Below are 24,739 nucleotides of genomic sequence, written 5' to 3'. Positions count from 1 at the left end.
TATATATCATAGTTGTATTTTAATCCTGCTGATCTGAAATGTCTACTTACTTAGCATGAATCGGCAGTGACAAGATCTCCTCTCCAACATTGTCTACATCCACAACCATAGTCATCTCATACTTCTTAATTGTGTTGGAAATGAAGTTGACGGTAACCTTGATCTCACTTTGTGGTTGAAGGGTGCCAGAGGCAGGGATGATCTCAAACTCCTTTGGAGGTCCCACACCTGGCCTTGGCAACTGAGTACCATTGTCAAGGTCACTTGTACAACAGATACTGTTAGTGCTGCCATCTGCTGGCACTCTAAGGTGGAAAGTCATGGGCACCAGGGAGGTGTTTTGTAGCATACATGTCTGGGTATTGAGGAATCCTGACAAAACATTTAAGAAAACATTATGAAGATAGCTCTTTATATCATTTAGGTACTGTAGAGCTTGTTTTATCAATAGTTCAAATATTTCTAGATTTTACTGAAAGCTTAAAACAAAAGAATGTATATTTGGTAGAAATCATGACAGAGTTAGGATTTTTTCTGTGACAAAGTAGGGTTTTTTTGTTTGACAGAGTAGGGGTATTTGTTTGACAGAGTAGGGTTTTTTTCCAATGACAAGGTAAGGTTATTTCTATGACAGTGTAGGGTTATTTCTATGATAGAGTCGGGTCTTTTGTTTGACAGAGTAGGGTTATTTGTTTGACAGAGTAGGGTTATTTGTTTGACAGCGTAGGGTTTTTGGTTTGACAGAGTAGGGTTTATCAATTAATTCTTTTTTACAGGACATTCATTTTTATGACAGAATGAAGGAACCATGGAAATGACAAATACCCTGTCAAAGTACAACCAAAAAAAAATTCTATTCAAAATGGATTTGTTACAGCCAGTTGTTGGGGAGAAAAGATTCATTCAACTTAGCAGGTTAAAATATCAAAATTTATAATGCCAGAAGGAAGAAATTTGTTTACATTTTCAAATCAATTCAATCATTTTGATGAAGCTTACCATATGATATAACACCAAACTTCAGCTTCGGGACATTGAACTGAAAGGTTGGTCCAATCACAGAACCACTGGAACACAAGCAAATCACAAATACAGTAATATATCATCTATTACCTTATATACTACTACCTAGTAACAGCCTATATTTATATATTTATACTTATTTTACATAATCTAGGCTGTTCATTAATATTTCTTGTTTAACAAAATACTGACATCAGCCAATTCAAATCTGAGAACAATCAAACTTTACTAATATCTAATGACCTCTATCTAAGAAGTCCTTTTTACTGTGGGAGGGGGGGGGGGGGGGGGTGGGTTAAATGATTGGTGTTATTTTGTACAAAAAATTTAAAAGGATTTACCTGAATTGGACCTCCAGTATCTCTGGCTGACCATCTATTTGGAACTGAAATGTTTCCTGGAAGTCTCCAAGGTATGGACTCGAGAAGGAGATATGGATAGCCTGATGGCCACCAGGCATCACAATACCTTCTGAAGGATTGAAGGTAAAACAGGGTCCAAAGATGCTGGAGTTTGGCATCACACTGTAGATAGCGTCTATATCACCTTTGTTTGCCAACACAACTTCGTAAGTGTGCTTAGAGCCAATGAAGATGTTGCCCATGTCTAAAGATTCAAACGAGAACTGAACACTAGGTCCAACACCATCACCACGAATCCTTAAGGGCAGTCGACTTTCCCTTCCAGTGACATCACAAAAGGCAGTACGTGTGTAGCTTTGGGCTTCTCTTGGCTTGAATATAACATTGACTTCAAAGCTTGAGTTTGGCCAAATGTCTCCTTCAACTGGTTCAACTTTAACCACATCATCGTTAAATAGCATGTTGTCTTTTTCCACCAACTGCAAACCAAATATCGTGATTACTAGACATTACAGTATTACACTACATATTAGTAAGGACTAATAGAATAACTTACTGAGAATTACTTGGTAGACATAATCATTGATAAGAAAATTACCCAATACTGATTCATGATTTAGAATGATAGATTTAATGAATTGTCATCCAAAAATGTTTGTGTGTATTAAACAAGAGGCCCAAAGTTCCTGTATCATTCACATGGATAATAAACAGAAGAATGCCAAAATAATAATCATATGATTTACAAACAAGGCTAGTTTAAATCAGAAATCATACATAGTGCTAATGTTTATATACAAATAATGTTTGCTTTTGAAACTCTGGTTCAAGAAAAAGCATTTGAATTTTAGATAATCTGGCCCCTGAGAAGGTTCAGGTCAAATTGGTAACAATCCATCCCAGTCCATATGAAATATGTCAATGTCATTTATATGGGGAAACCTTGTAGCATCCATCCCTTGTACCTACAGGCCAAGGTTCAGTAGTCTGGCTTGGTCTTCTGGTACTTGAGAAGAAGATTTTTTTTTAAATATTTCACTTAATTCACTTCTTAGACCTAAACAGGTCAAGGTCATTATATCAGTAAGTACTCTGTGCTCCAACCTAGGTACCCCCAGACCAAATTTCAGTACCAAGATGCTTAGAAGAAGTTGATGGGCAGATGTTAGGACAGTTATTGGACAGTAGACAACGGACCATTCCCCACACCATAAGCTAGAGCGATTGAGTATAAACAAAATACTAATTTTTTCGCACCATTCTCCTATTCTGAAAAGTCCTTCCAAGTATGGAAAGTTTGTCACGAAGAGTTGGGTCCTGGACACACTCCTGGAGAAATTTCTCTGTATCCGACTGCTCTTCTAATGTCAATGTGCTCGTCAACCTGTCATCATAAAAACAAGTTACTGAATGGTGGTACTGCAGAGTACAACAAATTTATACAGCTTTCTTACAAGAATGAACCTTCTCTGAATCAACCAATAGTATAACACAGTACGTATCACAACCAAACAACACAGCTCCACATCTGAAATTGTTAAATATTGATAGTTGTGAGTAACATTAGTCAAACAATGACAATTACCAAAGATGGCGGCACTTTTAACAGGAAGAATGCTCACAAATTACCCCTTAGATACTCTTGATTAACTGATATTTTGCGAGGAGATTTACTTTTGTAAGTATAAAGTAATGTAACATTTTCCAACCTTTGCTTCTGCTGGTCTTCCTCTTCCTGTGTAGCAAACTGTGTCCAGCGGAAGTGAGAGATCACATCTGTCCTGTTGTGTATAGTCACGGTTCTCTCATTGGCCATGGATATGAAAGTGTTTTCAATCCTAAGCGAGTTTTTATCCAATCGCACATTTCCATCCTGGGCTTGCCCATGAAGAGCTATCAATACATCTTCCCCTGGAATTTTTTATCAATTGAATTTTAAAAGTGTGTTTACTTTACAGTAGTGAATCATCTAACAAATAAGAGACGTTTGTACATGACATTTGAGATTTTTACCCATAAACGACACTTGTACATGACATTTGAGATTTTTACCCATAAGAGACAATTGTACATGACATTTGAGATATTTACCCATAAACGACACTTGTACATGACCTTTGAGATTTTTACCCATAAGAGACAATTGTACATGACATTTGAGATATTTACCCATAAAAGACACTTGTACATGACATTTGAGATATTTACCCATAAACGACACTTGTACATGACATTTGAGATTTTTACCCATAAGAGACAATTGTACATGACATTTGAGATTTTTACCCATAAACAACACTTGTACATGACATTTGAGATATTTACCCATAAACAACACTTGTACATGACATTTGAGATATTTACCCATAAGAGACAATTGTACATGACATTTACATGACATTTACCCATAAACAATTGTACACATTGTACATGACACTTGTAGATTTTTTTTACCCATAAGAGACAATTGTACATGACCTTTGAGATATTTACCCTTAAGAGACACTTGTACATGACCTTTGAGACATTTACCCATAAGAGACACTTGTACATGACCTTTGAGATATTTACCCATAAGAGACACTTGTACATGACCTTTGAGGTGTTTACTACATAAAGACACATTTATATGGCTTTTGAGACGTTATTCAGTAAGAGACAAGCATTAAGACCTTTGACATGTTTACAACTAAGAGACATGTACATGAACCTTGAGTTGCTTACCACTAAGAGACATACATATGACCACTGAGATGTTTACCAACTTGGAGACATACAAATTAACTTTGAAAAGTTTATCAGTAACAGACATACATGACCTGAGATTTTTACCACTAAGAGACATACTATGAAAGAGACATCTAGAATTAATCACCTGTATGGTAATGTAGGTTGAGATCTTTGATGTGGTCACCTGTCTTTTTGGGGTTAAACTCCACTGTCACTTGCATGCTGTCCTGCACTGGAAGTGTACCTATCTCTGGGCTAACTGCAAATGGTCTGCAAAAAGATTCACTCAAAAATGAACATGCCCTCCTATACTGATTAAACAACAGATACACAATTAAATATTCTGCAATTCCAAGACTTCTTGTCTATAAACGATTAAATCTTCATGGAGACCTCTGAAAGAAGTAAGTGAGGAAAACTTCAGTAGAAATAATCAACAAGGGACGACTTAAATCTCTATAAACAGACAACAAAGAACAACTTAGATGTCTGTTAAGATAAAAGGGACAACTTACTTGTCTACGGAGAGAGTAAATTTGGCTTCTTTATTTCCGATGTTTCGTATCAGAAGTGTCCTGCTCATTGTATTTTTGACTGGTCCTGCAGGAAATACAATGTTATCTGGGAAGTCTAGTATAGCTCGTGATCCAATCGCCTTGACAGGAACAATGAACTTTTCACGTTCAGTAATACAGACCAACTCATGGTTGTAGTCCTGTGAACAGTAAATGATTTATTATACATAAGATGTAACTATATATCATCCACACTAAGCACAAAGTGAACAGAGATACTTATAGATAAACAATTCACTCCCTGGTTTTTTTTTCATTTTTAACTCAACCAGTTTTAGAGTTCATCAGATAAATTGTACACAAGCTTTTGGTCACTATGACCTTTAACCTTGACTGAATGGTAGGATACCCTGACCCCTTTCTCTATACTGATACCATGACTTCATTTTCCATACTCTAATTTGATTAATTTTAAAAAGAATTACTTCACTACAAATTATCTGTAAGACTTTAATGTTCCTACTCCTATGCATTCATGTATCATTGGTGAATTTGCAGAAGCTGTCATATGTGACCTTTGACCTTCATACTCTAAACCTTGATAAGACAAGGCTTTGGAATGGGACATGACATAAAACGACAGGATGGGAGAGAATTGGGACAGAATTGATGGACACTAGCCCAACACCGTTGAGCAGTCACTAGGTACTGGCTAAAGGTCAGTGTATTTTTCTCCCGAGAACTCTGTCTTTCCTCCACCACCCAAACCTGGCATTTAAGTTTCAAAAAAGCTTACCTTTTTCTCATCAGGTGTGAATTGTACTTTGAAGGTTGTGGGGAGTCCTGGTCCAACTTTGTGTCCCACATCATGTGGACTGATGACCTTGAAGTAGGGTGAATCAGCCTGTGTGACCTTGACCAGGCGAGGAACCTGAAGCAGTCATCATTTTATGTGTACAAGTCGACAAATATACAAAATTTAATACTTGAATGTTTTTATAACATTACTTATAAAACTCACTAATCAAAGAACAGTATTAACTTGTATCAACAGTCACCTCCATCCAGCACAACAACTGTTTAACGAAATGAAACAACCATGTCAACACATACTAGGCCTTTCTCAGCTTCCTGAGAAGCACAAACTGACACAAGCTGAGAAATCACACACACTGAATCTTCACTTAGGGTTAGATATGTCATCTTAATGCCATTGTTGACTACAGCCGAAAGCTTTGTCTATCAAACATCTCAAATGAAACTTGACCTGGATACCGAGATAGAGTGACGATCCCTACCTTATCATTGTTTCTCAAAATCAGTGGCACTTCATACACATCAAAGGGCTTGAAGTTCTGAAAAAATATTTCTGATGGGTAAGGCTGGAACATCGGTTCATCAATGTTGACTTGTGAGAACTGTAAAGAAAAATGATAACATTTAATCAATTTTGGTTTAATAACTATAAATGATTTTTAACACAAGGTCAAAACTTACAAAAAATCAGGTTAGTTTTTAATCATCATAATAGTGCAAATATGACAGACTCATTTTTCCTTATCAACAAAACACCTTATATATCATTAACAATGATGTCCATATGTATGACACGATTGTACATCAATACATGTATCGATATAAATATTTGACCAAGTCTATAAATAGTAACCCTGACTTTGGAATTTCTACCTCAAGTGTAAAATGCATTCAGAAAACAGCACTAATTTTACTCTATAAAAGTCATTATTGCACTAATTTGCTGGAAAGTAATATCGCTGTAAATTCTGATAGCACCAATACTAGTACAAGTATGTTTACACAATGTGATACATGCTGGGTGAGATACAAAGTGTTATATGATTATATAGTACAAGTCCAACATAACCTGAAACTCAGGAATATGAATCAACAACATCAAATACTGGAGGGGCATTAACTACCTTATAACTGAGAGTAGGGCCTTAACTTCCTTATAACTGAGAGTAGGGCATTAACTACCTTATAACTGATGGTGGGGTCTTAACTACCATATAACTAATGGTGGGGTCTTAACTACCTTATAACTGATGGTGGGGTCTTAACTACCATATAACTGATGGTGGAGTCTTAACTACCTTATAACTGATAGTAGGGCATTAATGACCTTACAACTGATAGTAGGGCCTTAACCATCTTATAACTAATGGTGGGGTCTTAACTACCTTATAACTAATGGTGAGGTCTTAACTACTTTGTAACTGATGGTGGGGTCTTAACTACCTTGTAACTGATGGTGGGGTCTTAACTATATACCCTCATCTTTTTCTAGTGATCTTAATCCTCAGAGGAGTTAGTCTATTGAGGGGTTCATGATCAAATATTAAATATATGATCTAAGATTAACAGTGACCTCTGTCCTTTAAACTTGACCAATGACCACCAAAACCTTATCAGGTGTAGACTTTGGTGTTGTGATGCTATGGTATGAATCTGAACTAAATTTGCTGATGGGTCCATGAGATTTTTTGTGCACAATATTATTGGAGATGCACACACCATGCGCATGCAGACAAAGTGATTACTATATATTTAACCTAATTGTGGGGTGTAATTGAAAGAGGCTTTGGGGCCCTAGGACCATGCTGGACTCATGATAAGTTAAACCTTCAAAATTTCGCTTTGGTTGACTTAGATTTACTGTCTAGATGTCACTCTGTGGACCCTGACAGGTAGTTACGTCCTAATACACAGCATAATCAAAACTTCTATCTTCATCATTTCATTGTCAACATCAGTTCAAATATTGGCTTGGCCAGACATTTTCACAGTTTTTTCTGAAGTCTGGTCTGGCTATCTAGTAGGGAAGTGATCATGCTTTACAACATTATGTGTCAGACAACTTATTTATCATTACCCGAAATTGTTTGGTAGATTCCTCATCCTGTAAATGAATTTTTTTAGAAAAAAAATCACAAAAAATTGAGCAACAAGTCAGTATCACTGTTACCACTAATATGTACCAAGGTAATTCCATCAAAATGCTAGGGGTGTAAAAACTGACTTGTTTGCATTCTGGGGCTGCCACATTTAATGTCTACCAAAAAGCTGTCAAAAATCATGGCTGAGTTTTAACAGTAAAGGACCTTCAAATCAAATTTATTGTATATCTATCACATTTATCAATATACAGGTGATATTCTAAATTATGTTTAGAAAATTCAATTCTTTTACCTAAACTTTGAGTGACAGACTTTGATCAACAATAATTATAGCACAATTTGAGTAGGCTATTATAACATATGTCAGGGTGTGAGTTGTCGACACAGATTACATTTCTACTGAGGTATGCAACTTTACAATTCTGTATTGTATCAATAATACAGTTATATTTTGTATATATACTTAACCTCAGCAGTGGCTTCTGAATTACATATTTGTTAGTAGCAGGTTTTTTATAAAAAAAAAAAAATACTTTAGTACAATGAAACATGTGAAGTAAGCAGAATGCTGCACCTACCCTTTGTAAGCTGGTGTCAGCCATATCCAACAAATCTATTTTCCTTGGTATTTTCATGTAGTGTGTATTGGCCAGCTTCTGCTCTGTATCCATTTGCATGTCAAACAGAAACTTGCTCGGGGTCATCTGTAAAACAGTAACAAATCCTATGACTTTCAGCTTATTTAACGGAACTGTACAAGTCTGATAAAATTCTACATGGGTCTGCTCTGTGAACATGTGAGAGCTAAGACATTGTACATAAAATGATGATGCAAACTTTCGTTGAGTAGTGTCATACATGTGCCAGCTGTCTTCTGCCTACCCTGTGTGAAGTAGAGTAATCTTTTCTCTAGTAATAACAGTAATGAAGTAATGTATCTGTCAACAATCTAGGGGTTACAAACACCCTTTGAATATGTTATGTCTCTATGTGTAACACCTTGTGGACAAGATGAAAAGATCAGGTTGGTCATTTGATGCATAAAAACAGTATATTGGAATGACTTTGAAGTTGGGTGTCGCCCCTTTGTAATCTTCTAAAGGGGCGTATCAGTCTATGACTGGTCAGTTTTTTTTAATTCCAGAACCAATCACATTACTTTGCTTGTGTCTTCAATTTTTCCCATGACATGTTCTAGAGGTGCAAAGAGTGATAGTGAGCTTAACATCTGGAGTATTGAGGATGTGTATATGAGAAACATTGGAGAATTATATTAATACCTTACAATGTAATAATCAGTACTGAGTGTATATAAAAATGAATTACAATGTATGATGCATCTGTATTGTGCTTCTAGTGTGAAGATAATAGAGTTTGACTTTTCACCTCATTTTCAAAGTCTTACACTTTACAATTATTGCATAACCTGCTTTAGTCTTTACCTTATGTCCTTCCTCATCTCCCGGCTTCAACAGTTTTGGATTCCTAGGAGCAATGACTTTGCTCTTGTAGTTCGTAGCCTCTGGACCCAGGGCCTCTAGGGTACCAGTGGTACCGACCACTTCTCCAAATGGCCCTAGAGGCATGATTCTGAGGTACAAGTCTGAAATAATGCAAGGCAAGAAGGTTAAAAACAACACAGATTATGGTACATCAACAAAGGTCACTCATGAACAGGAAAACATACACTGAATTGTAACTCGTAATGTTTTACCTCAGATCCAGTGAATCTCACTTAAAACAATGAACATGCTACTGGCTAACAAGAGGCCCTAATTGATCTAAATTGTCACATAGGCAAGAAGTTATGAAAACCACTATAGAATTTGCCTGATTTCGTATTAGATCAATATAAACTATTTGTTTCCATTTTCACTCAACAAAGTAAAACAATTAGAGCCAATGTGATGAGGAATATTACAAGTCATTGATTGGTTAAATGGTTTTCAACAGCTCTATCAGAAATAACAAATTGCTTTTTGGGTCGTAAGGCATCAATTAAAAACATACCATTGACTCAATTTACTCAATATTGTAAAAATCTGTAAGTCACCAACAATCTTTGAGAAATTATCTATCAAGGGGGCACCAAGTATGGTTGGTTCAAATAAAGGTGGCAAACTGTGTGGTGTACTCTTGAAAACTGATCCCTAGTGGTGTCAAAGTGTGGAGTTGATATATAAAACAGTAGTGTTTCAGTTTTCCATCAGACAAGAAGTCCATGCATAGGTTGAATGTCAGTGATTTGATATTCTACATCTTGTATTGAACATGATTGTAGACTAAAGAAGAGTGCAACTGTTTCACTTAAATATTTGCTAGAATGGTCATAATTCAAACCAAAAGGAAACAGGAATAAAAGACAAAATAAAATCTAAAATTTAATTATCTATACTGATTAGGTACAAAGTCTATATTGTTAGAACATATGAATGCATATAAGATATAAAAACTTGTTACATTTTATAACCATACAAATTTTTGGTTTCTAAACATATCTAGTATATGTATTTTTTTTAATATTTGTATGTACAGTATACTGTGAATTTATTCATTCATTAGGATATTATTACTTATGAATAAGTATAATTTCAACAATTAGCTCCATATCATTTTTGGAGTTAGAATACTCTGAATATCAGTTGATGTTAAATTTTAGCAAGTTAATATCAGTAAAGCTTGTAATCCTAACTTAACATTCTGTTCACTTACCTTCCATTATTTTCAGCTGAAAACAACATCTATCTGGGGTTACCAACAGACATTTCACTTGAATTATTAAAGAATCTTCTTATTCCTACATTTTTAATTATGTCATATCATTTTTACAAAATAAATCTATTCCTCCAGAATTTTATCAGCCATACCTCTATCTTAATTTTCTACATTTTTCAAGATTACCCTATATTACTCTCTATTTTTTTATTATAATTGTAAGATTTTGTGATTTATATAAAGACTCATTTAAGTTATCATTGCCAATTTGATCAATTTCCTGTGTATTAACTTGAAACATACTAGTTCAGGATGATAAGCTGATACAATTCCATGGAGATGATTTGTATTCCAAATTTACAGCAGAATGACATATTAATACTCATCATTTTGAAATTACCCAACAGCTTCAGCTACATCGACTTAAAACATATATCAAGAGCGAGACTGGGCTAAAGAAAATCAAAACAATGCGATATGTTTTATATGTTTCTCTGTCAAGTTTGCAGAGTTCATCATCCTGTAAATGCATAGCCTGCAAATAATTATGTGACAGGGTCTCAACATTGGAAATTTCTTTCCCTGAGACAAAGACTGAAACCATGATAGCTAAACCAACTCTTCACATAACCACAACTCCCCTCCTTCCTAACAACCCCTCTCTCTTCCCCACCCCACCCCCCCCCCTACCCTTTTTTTCTGGCCATCATGATCAAACACGATCTCCGTTTACGGATATAGGTGCATGAATGCTTTACAGATGAAGAATTATTATCCTAATTTCTCACCACATCATGACTGTTATCTGGTTTACATGTAAAGAAATGACACCAAGTAGTCTAAACGTGCGTCAGCAGGTGCTTGTTTGACAACTGGTCATCTCTGGCAATACGCATTCCTCCAGTTATTAACAATTTGTATGTATGATACAAATTCCATGAGTAACTTTGACTGTACGAGCGATAACTGTTGAACAGGCTTAAATCTTGATTTTTTTTACAAGGTGTAACTCTAAAATCGAAAGAATGTTTACTGTTTGGGTTTGCCGAAGAGTCGTCTACAGATGTATGCCAATTCAGCGAACGAAATAATTCTTACTAGTACACTTTTTTATCACATAAAAAGGATCTATTCCATCAAAAATACGTCAAGTGTCATACATACCTTTCCAATAAGCGAAATCAAATATTATCAACACTAAAACAAAACGGAGTTGTTTGTAAACGCCATATTGCTGTCGGTTGCTATAGCGTGCTAAAGCCTATGTCGTAAAGTAGATTATTTTCTATTGGTCACCATTTTGACCTATATTGCAGAATTGGCCAATGAAACATTTTGTAAGTGAACAACATATCAATCCGCAAAAATGTAGATCTTGTGTTAGAAAAACCCAATAAGAGAAGATTTTTTTATTAAAATTGTTACTTTCTAGCAGAGTGTATTGTAAGAATCCCTATAGCAATGTTAAACTACAAATGGTTAGTAGCAACGCTAACATTCAGTTCTGTTCCGAATGAGTGTATTCCGAACACGTGAACAATAATGGTTGAATAAATGCAGCAAGAAATGATAAATAGAGCAAGTAAGCGTTAACAAGATTAAACGCAAAAGCTCGCTGGGCCGTCAACAAAATAAAATGATAACTTGTTAAATTTCATAAGTTGAGACTAGAGTTGAGATGTTCTTGCTCGGGCAAAGTGAGCGGGGATCCCGCCAGTGGAGATTAGCATCTCCTGTCTGGCCTTCAGGAACCGATCCATACTGGCTAGAAAGGAGGTAGTATTTATACTAGCCATGCTAATTAACTGATGAAGTACTAATACACATTAGATAACAGGTAAACATGGATTGAAGTATACATGAGTTATTGACATGTTCTTGTACACATAAATGGCAACAGATTCGGCTGTTTACAACAAGATAAGGTTACACTGACCATCATACAGACTGCTACGATAGGCTTCAGGTAATTGACTTATATAATCAGTGAATGAATTAATACATGAACATGTGTAGTAGATCAGTAATGGCAGAATGCCTCTGGCCACGGGGAAATACATAAATGTTCACAGTAGATGTCGGTACTAAATTAACATAGGCAGATACATTATGATGAAACATCTGACTTATGTCTAGCATAATTATGTATCTTATATATTAACTTTTTATAGTGCAAAGTTTGTAAACGGAAACGGGCGGAGCCTATTTGAAAAATGTCTTATCTTTAGCTGTAGTATGAACAGGGGTATTTTTTAATCCATTTAAAATCAAAATCAGCATGATTAGTAAAATATATTGATAAGTTCTTTTAAAAACATTTTGTCATTTTTTCAAAGACTCCATTACATTATCAACAACAAACTTTACTTGAATTTGTAACTTTGAACTTAATTTCACTTTCTGAAATAGCATTTTATATGTTCAATACAAACCAGAGTAGATTAATATTGCCACGATAGAAATCCTGGATGATGTTCACAATGACCGGGTACTTATGATAACATAGTGATCTGCTGATCGTAGCTATGTATAATGACACACATATATTAAGTCTGCGCTCGAACTTTTGTTGGAATCAGAATTCTATCTCCACAAAAGTATATATTACTGTAGTTAATGAACTCAATACGAACTTATAACTTCACTCTTAATAATATTTCATCGGTGATGCAGTTTTTCAGTCGCAAATGCGTACATTCCGTTTAATAGCTTGAATTACAAAACATAACGAAAATATCTAATTGAAAAAAAAAAATGTCTTCGCAAGATCATCTGCAAAATCTTTGAGATTAGGAAAGTTTATACCAAGGGAGGCAACTCCTACGCGCTGATATCCAAATGATGTTTACCCGGGTCTACACTAGGAGATATAACTATTCGTAACTGTAAAGATTTCCCCCTAGCCGTTTGTTATGTCTCTCATGTATGTATTTTAATATTTTTCTATCTACATGTGTTAACGTGTCTTATATAGTTATGTGTACATACGTATTAGGACACCGCTTTTTGATGCTCTTTGATGACTGTAGTCGCACTTAGTACAACCCCATTTATGTAAAGTCCTCTTTTCGTTGCGTAAGCTTCTCCCCACACGACACCCTGAACTTGACTTGCGAAGATGAAAGAAACCGTAACTAAACACGTTTTTCAGTAAGTTTTAAACTCATGTTTTTATAACAAATTAAAATTACGAATTGCTTTTCTGGTTAAGAATGGTTTGACCAACTGTACTTAAATAGGTTACACGTGTTGGGGTAATGATCGTCTGAATTGTCGAATGTCAAATGTGTCGGCGTTACTGACGTAATAATACTCATTTATCATGAAGATTTTTTGGTGTAGACTATGTTTCTCTTTTAAATGTATACCTCCATATTTATAAACATGTATTATGTTATTGACCATACATCTCTCATGGCCAGATAGATGAATCGTGCCGGTTCCCTGTAAATGCCCTTGGAGGGACTGGCAATATCATTGGATTTGAGAGGATGTGCTGAAACTTCAAATTATCCTCTCATAACACAGGTCCCTTCTTCTTTGATCTATTATTGGTATATAAGTTAATCGGGAAATGATTGTTTAAATAACCAGTCAAAATGGCACATCCATTCCATTTCACCCTTTAAAGGTTACTTCACTCCCAAATTTCATTTTTACATTCTATTTACTGGATTCAGTTATGTAATTGCAGAGGATCCAGAGACATTACAACATATTCATTTTTACCTTAAAATCTGAGCTACAGTGGGTATCCTGATTTACCAGGATTGGGAATCACGATCATAGGATTTTTTAGAGTGCACTTAAAAGTCCAACCACAGGAATGTGACATTCTGTTTATTTGTGTAATATATAGTTATTATACTACTAAAATAGCAAATTTAAGTTTCTTTGCTATATTTTTCATAGATATAAAAAAAAAGTCTAGATTCTGTGGTCCATCAATCCTCTTATTACGTTCACAATCATGACATCTTAACATGATTGAGGATGTTATTTTTTAATCATCATTCATCATCATTAACCAGTTTAGAGTATCTAGGCCTTTGATAATGATTAATCCTTATCCAAGGGTGAGGCCTAGCTGTCCAGTGGAGAACAAAGTTCCCCTCTCCATGTTCGGCTATTCAGTTTTGTTGAAATTATGTATATACTAAAAGAATTAGATCCATTGATAAAAACCATGCAATTTTTATGTTCCTTTCAGCAACATCAATTCAGATTTCCAAAATAGTTTTAGATGAATTTAAACATCTTACTTTTAGAAGGTTCTGATTTCAACAGGCTCCAAAAATGATCATTTATGACTGGAAATGTCCACATCTTCAAAACAAAGTTACAAGTATCTAATATGAACATTATCCATCTTTTCTACAAGAAAAATCTTCATGCCTGCCTCATTTTCTGGTTCAACAAGATTCTTCATCATGTAGTATTTGTGTGTAGAAAGACAATATTAGAGTTTGATTGAGGGAGACAACTGATAGCCAAAAGTCTTTCAGTAACATTTAAGGTTAACTGTTTGGTTGTTTGAAAGACAAAGACAGGTTATTTGAAAACCTGATGTATGTCAATCTGGTGAGTCACTCATGGCAGTATGAATATCAAGTTGACCCATAGAAAATGGGTGAGTTGGCAGTAGTGTCTCTTGGATATCTTGTTGATACACATGAAACTTTAAATTGTGTCTGGGTTTCTCAAGAGAGAATTAATAGAAAACATTAGGAATTGGCTTTATCTTAGTTACCTACTTTGTATTTTAACAGAGGTATAACTAACAAAAATGTTCTTCAGAAAGTTCTATCACACAGGTTTTAGGGCAGATATATATTCTGAGAGTTCTAGTTCCAGTATAATATGAGGAACATATTGCCTTTGTAGGAGTTTTGGTAACAAACCAGTCACTAACAAAGGCTTGTATTTTCCATTGACAGACATCCTTGGGACACAGTAGTACAAGCTGTGTGGAGAAAATATCCAAATCCATTGACTAAATCTGTTTTTGGAACTGATATAGTTGAGCGCCAGATTAACAAACAAGGAATCCTGGAAACTCATAGGTTGATGAAGACCAAGTGGCATATTCCATCTTTTGCTAGAGCGGTAAGAACAAAGAAGGAAAGATCTAGGCAGTGAAAGCAATCCTACTGAAATTTGATTTCCAGATTGTATACTAGGAATTGTATTTGTAAGCAAGGGAAAATAAAGGAAAGATGTGTTTACTCTTTTTTTGATAAAGAACTGCAAGTAGTAAAGATGATATGTTGGATCTCTTGTTTTTATATATACCGCGGTATATGATATTTTTTCCAGTGATATATAATTTACATAGATTTGACCAGAGCAGTGTTTTCGAGTCACTGCATTGAAATTCTCTAATTTTCAGAGAAAAATGAAGTGAAGGAAAAATAAGTTGATTTTTTAAAGAATTTAATGTTTATTTCTGATTTTCTCTAATTTAGTATAAAACAACAGTTTTGTAAGCGATCCTTACTAGGTAACTGAATAAAATGGTAGAATACAACATAAAGTAGCCGATTCAAAATGGTGCCATCTTGTTGTCAAGTGCAACATCAAACTACCAGACATCGAAGAACTCACTTATTTTTTAACACTGCTTTATTTTATGCTTGTATTGGACCTTATTTACTTTCATTTTCATTTAAAATATAATAAAAAGAATATTGATCAGTTTCTCATTTAAAATCATTTATACTTAATTAGTAATACAGAATAACTCTTTATTTTTCACTCCTGCTTCGCACTTGTTATATAGATGTATATTCTGTCATACCCGTGAAATATATGTGATATTAAACAGGAAACCATTGAATATCATACTAATGAAATTATTAACAATTCTCTTTGTAGTTACTAGGGGACCAGAAACTTGCTTATGGAAGTGAACATTCAGAGTGTGACCCAAAAAATAAAACACTTAAACTTAACTCCACAAATGTAAGTACATCCAACTTTGGCTTAGCATCAAATATACTTAATTGTCACCTATCTATATTTAGTACTTAAAACTTTGTCTTCTAGATATCTACATTTAGTATTTATACTTTAGTGTCTCCTAGATATCTATATTTAGCTTTCATACTTGATTGTCTCATCATTAACAATTTTCCCCTATCTGTTCTACCTGTTGCCTTACTTAACATTTTATTCACAATTTTTGTTCTTCTTTACAGATAACCTACAGTTCCTTAGTTAAAATTGATGAAACTTTGACATACTCACCTTGTGCAGACAGTAAAAACAGGTAAATTTTCTGTATTTATAAATCATATCAGAACATAAACCATGAACCATTCTAATTATAACCAGGTTCTTCTATCATGTATTTTTAAGTTTAAGCTGACTGCAAGTGTAAAAAAAAAACTGTCCAATCGATATTTGAGGAACAAAGTTCAGTTTTCAAAATAATTTTGAGATGTATCCTCGACCAACACCTGCCAGTCAATGTATCTAAGGAAGTCTAGACATTTTAGTCTGCTTTGCTTAGAAACGAAAATGGTTATCTTTGGCATGAAAAGCACACAGCCTGTCATACAGGTTATTCTAACATTGACAGTGTGTAGTGTTACCAATACCACATGACATTAAGAAAAGACCAACTCAAGGGTTCTGACTACCAATCTTAGTTTTATTAGCCCACTGTCATCAGATAGTTAATAGTCTGGCATTTATCTGTAAACAATTCTTGTTCTTTTGTTATTTTGTGTACAGTATTGAATGATAGATCAAAGAAAACAAAATGACTGACCTTGCTGACAAAACTGGCTGATATTTAGTGTCAAAAACCATGATCTGGTACCCTGTATTTTACAGAAAACTGGCTGATATTGTGTATCTTTTTGACCCATTACTTGAAAATATTATTTTTATTATTTCTCCTGTGTGAAAAGATTATTGATACAGGACTTGTACTAAATTTATTCTGAGTTCTTTATATTCCACACTCCACAGATAATGTTTAATTTAGATCGCAGCCACATTCGAGACAGTCACCATCTGTAACATCTGGTAAATTGTAATATCTTGATCCTGAAAGAAAAGTTGTATGGAGACAGGAATTCTAAAAGTGAATAATTAAAAAATTGTTAACAGTTAAGAACTGTGCCTCGATGAAGATGGCTACCGTGGCTGCCATCTTGAAATCTTTTCATATTTACTTCTCTTGAAAAGAAAGTTATAATGTGACAGGACTTACAGCCTAAAACGTTTTCAGAGGTAAAATCAAATATGCCATTACAGTATAAGTTTAGCCAGGAACTTTTGTTTATGTCTGTTATAGTTGTTTTTGTAATTAAAACTATTGAGCAGTGATAAAATACTTCAGAACATCAGAACAACTTACCATTTTAATTACAAAATGTTACCTAAGACAGTAGATGTGGTCATTCATCGCCTTAACTTTTTTTTTTCAGGACATGCTTAAGTTGTTCCACGAAAGTCACAGTGAACTCTATGATACCATTTGCGGGATATTTAGAGTCTTTGGTGACTGATGCGATTGTGACCAACACTAGTACGGTAAGAAACTACAACACGTTTAAGGGCAGTATTTTTTCCCATTTTACTTGCTGTGAATATGAAAATGAGGTCTCAGTCTATTTATAACCAGGCTGACATTGATCAGACAATGATACAAACCATGGAAAAAGATTATTTTTTGTAGAATAAAAATTTGGCTGTGTTAGTTTTTGCTTGAGTATAGGGAAAGATAAGTTAAGTCATTGGTTAGTGTTTGTGCCTGGGTATAGGGGGAGATCACTTAAGTCACATGTGTGTTGTAAGAATTTGACAAAGGATTTTTTCTACTTATTGATTTCATAGAAACATTTTTTTTGGTCTTGAACCTATGGTCAGTTATAATCTGACAAACAACCCCTTTGCAAAGTTTCTAGGCTCAGGGGACTAATTAAGGCGATTATGGTATTGCTTATTCTGGAGAAGGCTTTATGAATCTTTCGCAAATTTTGTGTCTTGGTTTCTACTTGTGTGTTTTCAATGATTAGACTGATCCATGTCCGATGTCCAAGTTGGAATAGTTAAAATAAAATTCTGTCTGGTATGCATGAAAATTATCACATTTTCAAGTTTCAAATTTCGAATAGATTAGAACTGGTAAACTGTATATGGCATGTAAATGTAGCTCTGGTTATAGACAGAGATGATCTGGTGTGAACATGAACATTTTATTTGCAATTATTTGTTTTTTCAACCATAATTGACGAAATGCAAGTTTTGATATGTTGTAATCAGTTGTTTTTTTTGTTTGACAGGGACAAGATGCCATGGAATGGGTCATAGAGAAGATTAAGACAGAGGCTGAAAGTGCTATTAGAAGTATGGATGAAGTATTGAATACCATTCACCCCAGCACTTTATAACGACTGCTACCATTAGTACTGTAATGTGCCGACCAGGAAGGGTGAAGGACTTGTGCTGATCTGTGATAGATTTTTAGAGACAACTTCATAGTCCCACTTCGGGAGGCAGACTTTTAGGGAATATTTCTTATTGTACGGGCATGTGTTTTATTACAAGTCTCAGGATACATGTGCCATTTTCATGACTTCCAAAGACACCATACTTCATTTTTGTGCTGAAATGTTTTTCCTTGTTAGAATGTTGATGATAAATGTGATTCATGGAACCATAGATATAAAATTCTATGGAGTGAGTAATGTTCATGAATCTACTTTGTAAGTTGTTGTAATGTAAAATTATGACTGAATAATGTCCCAGAATTTAGCAAGGAAATACTCATTATTGAAAAAACTTAAGATTCAACTTTTAAAGGTAATTTCCAGATCCCTCAAAGGTTCAATGACGTAGGGACATCAGTCCATCTGTCAATGTATCAATGTTTTTTTTTTTCTGTTTCAATGCTCCATACCGACTATCAATCCTGAGTATTTTATTTATTTCATGTGCGTAACATAACTAAAAATTAAATCAATCTTTTGGAATTCTTTTGAGTGAAATTGTTATAAATATTGGACACAGTACTCGTCCCTGTGACAGTGTGGTGCTGGGGTCCCACACAAAGGAAACTATACATTGTCAGTGAGGAGTACTCGTCCCTGTGACAGTGTGGTGCTGGGGTCCCACACAAAGGAAATTATACATTGTCAGTGAGGAGTACTCGTCCCTGTGACAGTGTGGTGCTGGGGTCCCACACAAAGGAAATTATACATTGTCGGTGAGGAGTACTCGTCCCTGTGACAGTGTGGTGCTGGGGTCCCTCATGAAGTGAGCTTATGACATACCTCAAGGTCCATCTTCCATCTGTAAACTTGAAAATACTATATTGTAGCTATTCTGTAGTTGAATTAACTGATATGTTTGGAAAGACATCCAGCAGTAGAATAGTGATGTAATTTAGATCACTTTCAGATTATAACTTTAATTCAATTTATAATAAAAACAAATTGGTGGAGAATGTACAAATGGTGGACATGCATATGATTATGGGATCAGTGGAATGTGTTTGATACAACATTAAGTTCTTGTATTCAAATGTTTGTTGCCAAATGGCTTAAACACAGATGGCATCAAAGTTTTGATGCAAGAAAGTCTTTTTTTTTCTACATTTGGTTTCTCTCACTAAATTCCTGATTTGTGTATTCCCCAGTGGCTGTGCTTGAGGTTTCAGGTCACCCTTTACCACTTCTTAAATAAAAGGGTTGTGTACAAGATATCGCAAGAAATCCTTCATGTTTAAACCTTCAATAGGTTTAGATTAGGAGAGACAAATGAGGAACGGAGAGGGACATATCGATGTGAGCTCACAGTATACAGTAACTGTTCCACTTGAGATAGCACAAATGTAACACAGACAAGTGAAGAAAACGGTAAACACTGGGCTGTCTGAAGCACAGTGTCTGTTTTACATAAACACTGGGCTATCTTAGGCACAGTGTCTGTTTTACATAAACACTGGGCTATCTTACGCACAACGTCTGTTTTACATTAAGAAAACAATAAACACTGGGCTGTCTTACGCACAATGTCTGTTTTACATTAAGAAAACAATAAACACTGGGCTATCTTACGCACAGTCTGTTTTACATTAAGAAAACAATAAACACTGGGCTGTCTTACGCACAATGTCTGTTTTACATTAAGAAAACAATAAACACTGGGCTGTCTTACGCACAGTGTCTGTTTTACATAAAGAACACAATAGACACTGGGCTATCTTATGCAAAGAGTCTTAAAAGTGATTTCCACAGACCAGTACATTAACACAGGGTTTTACGTTTCATGTTTAATATCAATAAAGGAAGTCAATACAATATTTTGTTTTCATTCATCAATGTTTTCTTAAAAAGTATAACTACTTTCAATAAATGTGAAATTGACAAGCCAAATCTTTAAGTTATTGCAGCCATCTTGACCTCCATTAACTCTGAACTCAGACTCGGGGCGTTGCATCTATCACATTCTGTGGAGATAACCTCATGTATCTGACAGTATCATTACAAAGACATGGCCCGAATCCCTCCAAAGATATTTTGAGCATGCTTTCTCTACAAACAGACAACACATCTGCCATGCCAGCATACTCCATGACCACAAGTTTGAGTAAGTGACAGGAAAAAAATGGAGTTAAATATCTTGTAGTGGCCATTAATTCTTGCTTAAAGAGGAAAACCTATTTAAAAAAACAAATTCCACCCAGGCGTCGTCGAACAAACCCCATCAAGTCCCAGGTCCGCCCTCATGTTGATCCCAGTATTCGACCTATACAGAGAAGGATTTAGATATGGTACAGTGAAGGGCTGCCTATTGTTGCCATCTGCTAAATATAATAACACATCCAGCGTTGGCAACATCATCATAGCCTTTCAAATCGCAGAAATGACACAAGCTTGGTCCTACTATATAAAATCTATCACAAACAAGATGTATTTATGAAACACCAGGACCCAAGTTACAACAACATTCTGAAGTGGGACATTTAAACTACTGTGTAAAGCATGGGCTAATTGCGTGCACACTTTTTGAAATGCATGTCTTCATTGTGGTAAAGATTTGTTTTACTTTAAAATGAAGGTCAAAAGTCAAGTGAACAATTTCGGTACCACCAGAAAGGTCTTGTCACAAAGAACACCTTCCCAAACCTGAAAGCCCTACCGTTTATGGTGTAATAGTTATGGGAAAGGTTAAAGTTGACAACAGACAGCGCAAAAACATTCCCGATCTTTTGATCAAGGGGCATAAAAAACCGTTATCACTAAACATCTCAATCCTATTTCCATACAAATTCTGCAGTCATTAAACTTTTTTTCAAATCATGTATGTAGAACATCTCAGTCTATCGTTGAACAACCAAATAGTTTTAACAACTTCCCTTTTGAAATAACTTCTGATTCTTTCTCCACTCATCAGAATGGAGTCCTGTTTCCTTGCTTCACACAACCATAGGATTCATTAACAAGCACAAGTTGATAATCGGTGGTACTGTGAACGAATTATCTCCCCTTCATCACATGTACAAATGGAACACGTGAACAATATGGAATGGTTTAACCATGTTCATCTAAAGATGGACTTAAAGATTAATAATGCTGATGGTTGACAATAATTCAAAATCTGTACACTTTATACCACTCGGTTCAATTCACACCTGTTCACTTTATACCACTCAATTCAATTCACACCTGTACACTTTATACCACTCAATTCAATTCACACCTGTACACTTTATACCACTCAATTCAATTCACACCAGTACACATTATACCACTCAATTCAATTCACACCAGTACACTTTATACCACTCAATTCAATTCACACCTGTACACTTTATACCACTCAATTCAATTCACACCTGTACACTTTATACCACTCAATTTAATTCACACCAGTACACATTATACCATTCAATTCAATTCACACTGGTACAAATTATAGCACTCAGTTTAATTCACACCGGTTCACTTGATACCACTCAATTCAATTCACACCTGTACACTTTAAACCACTCGGTTTAATTCATACCTGCACACTTTATACCACTCAATTCAATTCACACCAGTACACATTATACCACTCGGTTTAATTCACACCTGCACACTTTATACCACTCAATTCAATTCACACCTGTACACTTTATACCACTCAATTCAATTCCACTCAATACCACTCAATTCACACCTGTACACTTTAAACCACGCGGTTTAATTCACACCTGTACACTTTATACCACTCAATTCAATTCACACCTGTACACTTTATACCACTCAATTCAATTCACACCCCTACACTTTATACCACTCAATTCAAGTCACACCTGTACACTTTAAACCACGCCGTTTAATTCACACCTGTACACTTCATACCACTCAATTCAATTCACACCTGTACACTTTATACCACTCAATTCAATTCACACCCATACACTTTATACCACTCAATTCAAGTCACACCTGTACACTTTAAACCACGCGGTTTAATTCACACATGTACACTTTGTACCACTCAATTCAATTCACACCAGTACACTTTATACCACTCAATTCAATTCACACCAGTACACTTTATACCACTCAATTCAATTCACACCAGTACACTTTATACCACTCAATTCAATTCACACATGTACACTTTATACCACTCAATTCAATTCACACCTGTACACTTTATGCTACTCAGCTCACACCTGTACACTTTATGCTACTCAGCTCACACCTGTACACTTTATGCTACTCAGCTCACACCTGTACACTTTATACCACTCATTTCAATTAACACCCGTACACTTTATACCACTCAGCTTACACCTGTACACTGTGTACTTTTCAGTTCAATTCAACTGATATTTATTACATACTATTAATCACAGAGGTAATTTGACTCCAGCACATATACAAGCCTACATTTATATAGAACATCTAACAAAACACAGAGTATTAGATCGTACTGGTTACAACCTCGCTGGTTCCCCCACAGGACTGTTATACCAATACACAAATTCTTACTTGATGAAATTATTTTATTTTTCTGACATTCAGTTTTATTTTATCGATATACTTTTTTCATCGTAAAAGGGCGTTTATAGAAAAGAAAAATGCGATTTATTTGCAATAAAATAACAAATTGTACAGACCCTGGACTGTCTTAGTATGTTGTTTGTTCGACCACGGCTGGTATTTTGTTTATCGTGTTGTCGTCTCGACAGAACGATAATTTTCGTTTTTTCGCCCCCGCTAACTGTCGTCATTTCGCAGCGACATAACGATAATTGTCACTTTGTCGCGGCTAAAAGATGACAATTAGCAGAGTGGCATGACGATATTTATAGTTTTTTTCGCTGCCAAAAGACGATAATTACATGTAACGACTTCACAATTTCGTTATTTCGCGTTAAGTTATGGCGTCTATTCCGACGTCGCTGCGGAATGACACTAATTAGTGGAAAGATGAAGATTTATAACACGAGTGAAGGTTGGTAATGAGGGTCTATACTTTTGGTTGTAGACGCTCTCTGGAGTTTCTGACTGGATAAGACCACCAACAGGAAATATCCAACCTCGGAAGTTGTTTTTACACATTTATAGACTGCGATGTGTCATCAGCCATTCCTATGTATCTAGTTTCTTCACCAGACCTTTCATCTACACAGAATCAAAATGAACTTATATACTCAGGCATGCAAATAGTTTTACTTACAGCTATATATATATACATCTGACATCCTTTGGTGCTCTCTAAAATAGAATTTTTGGTGATAGATGCTCATACAGGGGCAGGCGCCGCCTTGCGATTGTGGTAATCCAGTAAAATTAAAAGATTAGGTCGGTTCCACTCGAAGTTTTAATAAAAAAAAAATGTAGTGTTTCATTTTTATGTATAAGAAAGTATTAGCAGAGTAATTCAGCTACTGTATTGGTCTTTCCTACATGTAATTACATCGTAATTTATACAATTGATGATATACTTTCAACAAGCCAACTTTCCATAGTTCTATAAACATTCGGCATCCGATATACAAAACAACTATTCATGGAAAACTCAAAATCCCACAGTTCTATTATTATCACATTTAGTTAATGTTTTGTTCTAAATCGTAGAAACTGCAGAGTTATTGTTGAATATTTTACATAGGTAGTTCCAATATTTCTATGCTTTCTTTGTTACCGTGGAAACAAAGCCAGGACATACAGTTTATCCGGTTACGCCTTGGAAGGTGCTTTCTATGCCCTCTTCTATCAGCAATATTCTGTTTTATATTAACTTTAACACAGAGGAAAACACCGGCAATTCAACATGTTAACATGTACTCAAAATATATCGTTTCGCAGCTTTTTATATAAATGATCATGACCTATGCAAGGTGACTGATTCAAACATCTTAAATAACACGTTAAAGACTACCGATAGGTGTTTTGCCACAGAGTTCGGAGACAAGGTGCTATAATTTTCTATATAAATGACTTTAACTTTTTGTAAATAT

At 35.1% G+C, this 24,739-nt stretch overlaps 2 protein-coding genes across 2 annotated transcripts in view; one reads left to right on the top strand and one right to left on the bottom strand.

Annotated features, from left to right (window-relative positions):
• LOC132551489 (hydrocephalus-inducing protein-like) overlaps window positions 1–9,134 on the bottom strand; it is a 94,678-nt gene extending 85,544 nt beyond the window's left edge. Inside the window, exons 1-11 of the mRNA XM_060215634.1 lie at window positions 8,991–9,134; window positions 8,127–8,252; window positions 5,929–6,048; window positions 5,427–5,561; window positions 4,631–4,830; window positions 4,261–4,385; window positions 3,095–3,296; window positions 2,643–2,769; window positions 1,365–1,864; window positions 1,000–1,067; window positions 51–372 (exon numbers count right to left, since the gene is read on the bottom strand). Coding sequence (XP_060071617.1) covers window positions 51–372; window positions 1,000–1,067; window positions 1,365–1,864; window positions 2,643–2,769; window positions 3,095–3,296; window positions 4,261–4,385; window positions 4,631–4,830; window positions 5,427–5,561; window positions 5,929–6,048; window positions 8,127–8,252; window positions 8,991–9,134 — 2,069 coding nt within the window. The remainder of the gene's footprint in view (window positions 1–50; window positions 373–999; window positions 1,068–1,364; window positions 1,865–2,642; window positions 2,770–3,094; window positions 3,297–4,260; window positions 4,386–4,630; window positions 4,831–5,426; window positions 5,562–5,928; window positions 6,049–8,126; window positions 8,253–8,990) is intronic.
• Window positions 9,135–13,326: 4,192 nt separating this feature from the next.
• LOC132551486 (protein slowmo-like) lies at window positions 13,327–19,250 on the top strand. The gene is made up of 6 exons (XM_060215631.1): window positions 13,327–13,413; window positions 15,201–15,369; window positions 16,138–16,224; window positions 16,461–16,531; window positions 17,700–17,805; window positions 18,558–19,250. The coding sequence occupies exons 1-6, from the start codon at window positions 13,382–13,384 to the stop codon at window positions 18,663–18,665; spliced, it is 573 nt and encodes a 190-aa protein (XP_060071614.1). The 5' UTR covers window positions 13,327–13,381; the 3' UTR covers window positions 18,666–19,250.
• Window positions 19,251–24,739: the final 5,489 nt, after the last annotated feature.

Source organism: Ylistrum balloti, unplaced genomic scaffold, assembly GCF_031769215.1.
Source record: "Ylistrum balloti isolate Yb309-2 unplaced genomic scaffold, AGI_CSIRO_Ybal_v1 Utg370202, whole genome shotgun sequence".
Taxonomy (NCBI): Eukaryota; Metazoa; Mollusca; class Bivalvia; order Pectinida; family Pectinidae; genus Ylistrum; species Ylistrum balloti.
Note: the sequence above shows the minus strand (reverse complement) of the source record. Positions and strands in the feature narration are given on the sequence as shown.

Bases quoted from the DNA above. Each gene is read 5' to 3' on its own strand.
- LOC132551486 (XM_060215631.1), top strand. From the start codon at position 13,382: ATGAAAGAAACCGTAACTAAACACGTTTTTCA. The intron at 13,414-15,200 runs GTAAGTTTTAAA...TTCCATTGACAG, and splicing joins GTAACTAAACACGTTTTTCA to ACATCCTTGGGACACAGTAG. The intron at 17,806-18,557 runs GTAAGAAACTAC...TTTGTTTGACAG, and splicing joins TTGTGACCAACACTAGTACG to GGACAAGATGCCATGGAATG.